This window comes from Ylistrum balloti, unplaced genomic scaffold (assembly GCF_031769215.1).
Source record: "Ylistrum balloti isolate Yb309-2 unplaced genomic scaffold, AGI_CSIRO_Ybal_v1 Utg370420, whole genome shotgun sequence".
Lineage (NCBI taxonomy): Eukaryota > Metazoa > Mollusca > Bivalvia > Pectinida > Pectinidae > Ylistrum > Ylistrum balloti.
The window spans coordinates 567,733-576,690 of record NW_026782284.1 but is presented as its reverse complement, the minus strand read 5'-3'; the positions used below and the strand labels follow the sequence as shown (position 1 = coordinate 576,690).

Sequence of the window (8,958 nt, the reverse complement as noted above, 5' to 3'; positions counted from 1 at the left end):
TTCCAAAAACACCAAGCAATACCAACATATCAACATAATGATAATCCAAGCTCAATTTCCATGACACAATGTCAAAATCTGAACAAAAGAAAGGTTTACACAGTGATTCCACAAACAGTGTAATAAGACCAGGTGTTCCAGCAGAGCAGGCGTCTTCTGCTTCATCGACGACACCCGCCGTGTAAATCTTGTTCCATCCAAGTAAGTAATGTGACGTTCTCAAATGAGAACACGATGTTGTAGCGAGATGAGCATGTTGTCCATATGATAGCAGTGACAGCAAGGAAAACACCATGTTTACATTATTTACAACATTTGTTTCTTATGTACAATATAAACAATAGCTACAAACATTTTCTCCATTTACACTCGCATTCATACATAAACCTAAGAATACAACACAAAGTGTCGTAAGCATCACACTAAGTAATAACAGTTCATTAATGGGCTGTTTTCCATTATAATTATTCACTGTAAAAATATAGGCGGGTAGCATTCCACCTCTGAGCAAGTCACCACACAATGTCACTGATACCACATCACCGGTATTACAAAGGATGTCAAAGGATACAACTTGACTCAATCAACGGTCTGGCCGTGTCTGAATACAAAGTATCTACACCAGACATTGGACATAACTACAATTAAATGGAAATGTTCCATTGCATATTTCCAAAACCATCTGTTATAATACACCTACTATGTTCTTAATTCATCCGGAATCAAATTACATATTTACATAATTATGCATAGATACAGCCCAGAACTCCTTAATATACTGATATGTCCCACGTTACAGGTATGAAAACATATCACTTGATTACTCCAACAAATATCATACTGACGTTTGACGCTATAAACAACATCAACTGACGTATAATAAATAAATAATACCAAATCAAATCCGTAACTTTCGCATAAAGCACTGAATATTGAATGATAACTAATTATAGCACGTGTTTATACACGTGATGCCTAGTGCCCGATATCTATGAATAACTATCTAAAATAGGTGTATGTTTATATACACAGCAGCTTCCATTATAAAAATGATATTTACAAATGGGTTTATATGTACGATACTCACCACAAGCTGAAGATTGCGTGGCAATGTCCAGTATATAGGTATTTGCAGTAGGTAACGCTATACATACTCTCCTATTGTTACCGCACGAGATCATGTTTCTCCCGTGTATTCCACGCTCAGGTATCTACATCCGGCGCAAGCAGTCTCTGCGCGCGAAATCTAAATATGGGTACGTAATGGTATATTACAGATGTACAACAACGGAACCAACAGGCAAACTAACGAGCATCATAAACGGCCAGTTTCTTATCGCACAAAGAAATAGAATATTTCTCAATAAGATCACTATGGCGACCATAAAACTTCCCAATAATTTTGAAAGCACCTGTTACGAGTTTGTCCGTCATTTACGGGCTTGCAAGAGAGAACCGCTGATTTGAGAGTTGAAGCCTGTGGAAACCTTCTTCAATTCGCTACTGATTATTGTTGCATGTAATCTTTATCTAAGATATTAATTATGTTTACATAGCTGTCCAATACTATATTATGTTAATTATATTCCGAATTGAATTTCAGGAACTGAAGACTATATACTAGGTATGGAACCGGTGAATAAGATGTTGCTCTGGTGCTTCCTGTCGTCAATGACTAGTTTGACTCATAGCCATCACATTACAACAACTTTAGACGAACAGAAAAAACTCCTCACACGTATTTTCGATGGTTATGACAAAAGGCTCCGACCTGTGTTAAAACAAAGTTATTCTGTTCATGTGAATATGACATTCGCATTGAATTCGATAAACGAATTTGACGAAAAGTCACAGAAACTCGCAGTAACAGGTGTGTTTGATTTGCGGTGGACAGACGAATCCCTATTGTGGAACAAATCTGAATATGGTAACGCGTTCCACGTACATATAGATGGAAATTCAATATGGCTCCCAAATATTGCCCTAATGAACACCTTTGGGAAAATAACTATGCTTACTCACTCGGCTGGGACGGCCCTAGTTTACTTTGACGGGACGGTGATGTGGTTCCCTGGGGACAGTTATGTTGTTACATGTGAAGTAGATATTACTTATTATCCTTTTGATTCTCAGGATTGCTATTTCAGATTCAAAATATGGGATGGACCTGTTTCCGAAGTGGCGCTCATCTCAAATTTAGATACAATGAATCTCATAGACTTCCAGGAAAATGTTGAATGGGCTTTAATAAAGACTGAAGCTAAAAGTTCGGGACTCGACTATTCATCAATGCAATCATATGTTGATTATATGATACGTCTAAAGCGGAGACCAAAATTCGTCGTATTGACAATGTTAACTCCTGTTATTCTACTGGCATTTTTGAACATCTGTGTGTTCCTGATTCCCCTGTCTTCAGGAGAGAAGAACTCGTTCTGTGTGACAGTGTATCTATCGTATGCTGTATTTATGGGATTAATCGCTTCAGAACTGCCACATAACTCCCAACACGTGTCCTACCTGACCATGTATCTACTCGCGCTGCTGGTGTTCAGTGTGGTTATAGTCCTGATAACAGTCATACAAGTTCGCCTGTTCATCGAGTATGGCGAAACTCCGGCACCGGCATCGATTTCCAACATGCTGGGTTTTAAAAACACGTCCCAAGTAAATCCTTTGGGCAGTAATGATGTAGTTGACTTCGAGGATGACGTTTTAGAGAACAAAGAAGTCAATCAATCAAAGAGAAACCAAACGCGTGTTTGCTTGAAAGACGTACTGCCTAAACTCGACTGCCCATTGTTTTGTTGTTTCCTTGTTGTCTTTATCATTATGACAATCGTTATTGGCGTTGTGACCTATTCCCATTCCTTGTGAAATGTTATAGTGTAGACTACACGAAATATGCATGTATTTGAATATATTATAAAGAGCGTCTGTGAAGTCAGATCTCTCGTTAACAATAAGCACCGATATCAATCGTCATTTGTGACGAGCGGTTAAGACCCTTGCAATAGACACGATAGTCTTTTCTTTTTGTTTTGCTTTTTAGAATCATTGTGACATGTCTGTTGACACAGCGGCAATTTAAATGACGTTCTAAATGAACGCGATGAACTCGATTTTCTTATTTTATAATTTGTGTTGTCCAGCACTGTATCCTATATCTTATATCCCGAATGGTTTGCAGACAACTCAGGACAGAGTACAGAAATATTAAATAGTTCTGTGCTGATTATTATCAGTGGAAAATGCACTGAAGAGGTTCTTCAGACATGCGCACGAGTTGGTTTATACGGGAAAGACGAATCGCTTTCTGGAATCAGCTGTGGTTTTGTAATTGCTGAATGTATCACTAAAGTAAAATACTCCTTGCCCATGTCTGATGAGGTGAAGAAATTTCAACATATATCTACAGATATATAGCCTAGTGGTTGATACATGTTTAATTATCCATGTATTTTTAACGGTAGGTAGGATTTGCTTCCTTGTTGTTGTGTAATGACTATGCTGTATTGTTGATGTACTTTGTCTTGTACAACTCTGATGTTAGGTGTTGAGGAGGACTAAAATAGGCCCTGCCTGATGTCCAGTCCCTGTGATGTTATGTGTGGATGAGGAGAAATAAGCTCTGTCTGATGTCCAGTCCCCGTGATGTTATGTGTGAATGAGGACAAAAAGGCTCTGTCTGATGTCCAGTCCCTGTGATGTTATGTGTGAATGAGGACAAAAAGGCTCTGTCTGATGTCCAGTCCCTGTGATGTTATGCGTGGATGAGGACTTAAACAGGTTCTGCCTGATGTCCAGTCCCTGTGATGTTATGTGTGAATGAGGACAAATAGGCTCTGTCTGATGTCCAGTCCCAGTGATGGTATGCGTGGATGAGGACTTAAACAGGTTCTGCCTGATGTCCAGTCCCTGTGATGTTATGTGTTAATGAGGACAAATATGTTCTGCCTGATGTCCAGTCCCTGTGATGTTATGTGTTCATGAGGACAAATAGGTTCTGCCTGATGTCCAGTCCCTGTGATGTTATGTGTGTGAGAGATCTTAAATAGGCTCTATCTGATGTCAAGTCCTTGTGATGTTATGCGTGGATGAGGACTTAAACATGTTCTGCCTGATGTCCAGTCCCTGTGATGTTATGTGTTAATGAGGACAAATAGGCTCTGCCTGATGTCCAGTCCCTGTGATGTTATGTGTGTGAGAGATCTTAAATAGGCTCTGTCTGATGTCAAGTCCCTGTGATGTTATGCGTGGATGACGACTTAAACAGGTTCTGCTTGATGTCCAGTCCCCGTGATGTTATGTGTGAATGAGGACAAATAGGCCCTGTCTGATGTCCAGTCCCCGTGATGTTATGTGTGAATGAGGACAAATAGGCTCTGTCTGATGTCCAGTCCCTGTGATGTTATGTGTGAGTGAGGACGAAAAGGCTCTGTCTGATGTCCAGTCCCCGTGATGTTATGTGTGAATGAGGACAAATAGGCTCTGTCTGATGTCCAGTCCCCGTGATGTTATGTGTGAATGAGGACAAAAAGGCTCTGTCTGATGTCCAGTCCCCGTGATGTTATGCGTGGATGAGGACTTAAACAGGTTCTGCCTGATGTCCAGTCCCTGTGATGTTATGTGTTAATGAGGACAAATAGGCTCTGTCTGATGTCCAGTCCCCGTGATGTTATGTGTGAACGAGGACGAAAAGGCTCTGTCTGATGTCCAGTCCCCGTGATGTTATGTGTGAATGAGGACAAAAAGGCTCTGTCTGATGTCCAGTCCCTGTGATGTTATGCGTGGATGACGACTTAGACAGGTTCTGCCTGATGTTCAGTCCCTGTGATGTTATGTGTGAATGAGGACAAATAGGCCCTGCCTGATGTCCAGTTCATGTGATGTTATGCGTGGATGTGGACTTAAGCAAGTTCGGCCTAATGTCCAGTCCCTGTGATGTTATGTGTGAATGAGGACAAATAGGCCCTGCCTGATGTCCAGTCCCTGTGATGTTATGTGTGGATGAGGAGAAATAAGCTCTGTCTGATGTCCAGTCCCTGTGATGTTATGTGTGAATGAGGACAAAAAGGCTCTGTCTGATGTCCAGTCCCTGTGATGTTATGTGTGAATGAGGACAAAAAGGCTCTGTCTGATGTCCAGTCCCTGTGATGTTATGCGTGGATGAAGACTTAAACAGGTTCTGCCTGATGTCCAGTCCCCGTGATGTTATGTGTGAATGAGGACAAAAAGGCTCTGTCTGATGTCCAGTCCCTGTGATGTTATGTGTGAATGAGGACAAAAAGGCTCTGTCTGATGTCCAGTCCCTGTGATGTTATGCGTGGATGAGGACTTAAACAGGTTCTGCCTGATGTCCAGTCCCTGTGATGTTATGTGTTAATGAGGACAAATAGGCTCTGCCTGATGTCCAGTCCCTGTGATGTTATGTGTGTGAGAGATCTTAAATAGGCTCTGTCTGATGTCAAGTCCCTGTGATGTTATGCGTGGATGACGACTTAAACAGGTTCTGCTTGATGTCCAGTCCCCGTGATGTTATGTGTGAATGAGGACAAATAGGCTCTGTCTGATGTCCAGTCCCCGTGATGTTATGTGTGAATGAGGACAAATAGGCTCTGTCTGATGTCCAGTCCCTGTGATGTTATGTGTGAGTGAGGACGAAAAGGCTCTGTCTGATGTCCAGTCCCCGTGATGTTATGTGTGAATGAGGACAAAAAGGCTCTGTCTGATGTCCAGTCCCCTTGATGTTATGTGTGAATGAGGACAAAAAGGCTCTGTCTGATGTCCAGTCCCCGTGATGTTATGCGTGGATGAGGACTTAAACAGGTTCTGCCTGATGTCCAGTCCCTGTGATGTTATGTGTTAATGAGGACAAATAGGCTCTGTCTGATGTCCAGTCCCCGTGATGTTATGTGTGAATGAGGACAAAAAGGCTCTGTCTGATGTCCAGTCCCTGTGATGTTATGTGTGAACGAGGACGAAAAGGCTCTGTCTGATGTCCAGTCCCCGTGATGTTATGTGTGAATGAGGACAAATAGGCCCTGCCTGATGTCCAGTCCATGTGATGTTATGCGTGGATGTGGACTTAAGCAAGTTCGGCCTAATGTCCAGTCCCTGTGATGTTATGTGTGAATGAGGACAAATAGGCCCTGCCTGATGTCCAGTCCCTGTGATGTTATGTGTGGATGAGGAGAAATAAGCTCTGTCTGATGTCCAGTCCCCGTGATGTTATGTGTGAATGAGGACAAAAAGGCTCTGTCTGATGTCCAGTCCCTGTGATGTTATGTGTGAATGAGGACAAAAAGGCTCTGTCTGATGTCCAGTCCCTGTGATGTTATGCGTGGATGAAGACTTAAACAGGTTCTGCCTGATGTCCAGTCCCTGTGATGTTATGTGTGAATGAGGACAAATAGGCTCTGTCTGATGTCCAGTCCCAGTGATGGTATGCGTGGATGAGGACTTAAACAGGTTCTGCCTGATGTCCAGTCCCTGTGATGTTATGTGTTAATGAGGACAAATATGTTCTGCCTGATGTCCAGTCCCTGTGATGTTATGTGTTAATGAGGACAAATAGGTTCTGCCTGATGTCCAGTCCCTGTGATGTTATGTGTGTGAGAGATCTTAAATAGGCTCTGTCTGATGTCAAGTCCCTGTGATGTTATGCGTGGATGAGGACTTAAACATGTTCTGCCTGATGTCAAGTCCCTGTGATGTTATGTGTTAATGAGGACAAATAGGCTCTGCCTGATGTCCAGTCCCTGTGATGTTATGTGTGTGAGAGGTCTTAAATAGGCTCTGTCTGATGTCAAGTCCCTGTGATGTTATGCGTGGATGACGACTTAAACAGGTTCTGCTTGATGTCCAGTCCCCGTGATGTTATGTGTGAATGAGGACAAATAGGCTCTGTCTGATGTCCAGTCCCCGTGATGTTATGTGTGAATGAGGACAAAAAGGCTCTGTCTGATGTCCAGTCCCTGTGATGTTATGTGTGAATGGGGACGAAAAGGCTCTGTCTGATGTCCAGTCCCCGTGATGTTATGTGTGAATGAGGACAAAAAGGCTCTGTCTGATGTCCAGTCCCCGTGATGTTATGTGTGAATGAGGACAAAAAGGCTCTGTCTGATGTCCAGTCCCCGTGATGTTATGTGTGAATGGGGACGAAAAGGCTCTGTCTGATGTCCAGTCCCCGTGATGTTATGTGTGAATGAGGACAAAAAGGCTCTGTCTGATGTCCAGTCCCCGTGATGTTATGCGTGGATGAGGACTTAAACAGGTTCTGCCTGATGTCCAGTCCCTGTGATGTTATGTGTTAATGAGGACAAATAGGCTCTGTCTGATGTCCAGTCCCCGTGATGTTATGTGTGAATGAGGACAAAAAGGCTCTGTCTGATGTCCAGTCCCTGTGATGTTATGTGTTTGAGAGATCTTAAATAGGCTCTGTCTGATGTCAAGTCCCTGTGATGTTATGCGTGGATGAGGACTTAAACATGTTCTGCCTGATGTCCAGTCCCTGTGATGTTATGTGTTAATGAGGACAAATAGGCTCTGCCTGATGTCCAGTCCCTGTGATGTTATGTGTGTGAGAGGTCTTAAATAGGCTCTGTCTGATGTCAAGTCCCTGTGATGTTATGCGTGGATGACGACTTAAACAGGTTCTGCTTGATGTCCAGTCCCCGTGATGTTATGTGTGCGAGAGGTCTTAAATAGGCTCTGTCTGATGTCAAGTCCCTGTGATGTTATGCGTGGATGACGACTTAAACAGGTTCTGCTTGATGTCCAGTCCCCGTGATGTTATGTGTGAATGAGGACAAATAGGCTCTGTCTGATGTCCAGTCCCCGTGATGTTATGTGTGAATGAGGACAAAAAGGCTCTGTCTGATGTCCAGTCCCTGTGATGTTATGTGTGAATGGGGACGAAAAGGCTCTGTCTGATGTCCAGTCCCCGTGATGTTATGTGTGAATGAGGACAAAAAGGCTCTGTCTGATGTCCAGTCCCCGTGATGTTATGTGTGAATGAGGACAAAAAGGCTCTGTCTGATGTCCAGTCCCCGTGATGTTATGTGTGAATGGGGACGAAAAGGCTCTGTCTGATGTCCAGTCCCCGTGATGTTATGTGTGAATGAGGACAAAAAGGCTCTGTCTGATGTCCAGTCCCCGTGATGTTATGCGTGGATGAGGACTTAAACAGGTTCTGCCTGATGTCCAGTCCCTGTGATGTTATGTGTTAATGAGGACAAATAGGCTCTGTCTGATGTCCAGTCCCCGTGATGTTATGTGTGAATGAGGACAAAAAGGCTCTGTCTGATGTCCAGTCCCCGTGATGTTATGTGTGAATGAGGACGAAAAGGCTCTGTCTGATGTCCAGTCCCCGTGATGTTATGCGTGGATGAGGACTTAAACAGGTTCTGCCTGATGTCCAGTCCCTGTGATGTTATGTGTTAATGAGGACAAATAGGCTCTGTCTGATGTCCAGTCCCCGTGATGTTATGTGTGAATGAGGACAAAAAGGCTCTGTCTGATGTCAGTCCCTGTGATGTTATGCGTGGATGAGGACTTAAACAGGTTCTGCCTGATGTCCAGTCCCTGTGATGTTATGTGTGAATGAGGACAAATAGGCCCTGCCTGATGTCCAGTCCATGTGATGTTATGCGTGGATGTGGACTTAAGCAAGTTCGGCCTAATGTCCAGTCCCTGTGATGTTATGTGTGAATGAGGACAAATAGGCTCTCTCTGATGTCCAGTCCCTTTGTCCTATATTTCAATAAAATTGGTTGAAATTAGAAATAAAATGAATGTATCTGTAAAGGCAAATTCAATATGGTTTCCAAACGATGCCTCAATGCGTAGCCTTCATCTATACTGTATCTTGTTCATTAGTCTCGTGTATACTTGAGAAGATACTCTCGTTATTGCCTTTTTCATATAGTGTCGTGTGGTCATTGGTCAGTGAAATTT

General features: G+C 43.0%; 1 protein-coding gene across 1 annotated transcript; it reads left to right on the top strand.

The window, feature by feature from the left end:
• The first annotated feature begins 1,626 nt into the window (after window positions 1-1,626).
• On the top strand, window positions 1,627-2,877 carry LOC132554666 (neuronal acetylcholine receptor subunit non-alpha-2-like). Its single transcript, XM_060218979.1, has one exon. It carries the CDS (start codon window positions 1,627-1,629, stop codon window positions 2,875-2,877), a length of 1,251 nt encoding a protein of 416 aa, XP_060074962.1.
• Window positions 2,878-8,958: the final 6,081 nt, after the last annotated feature.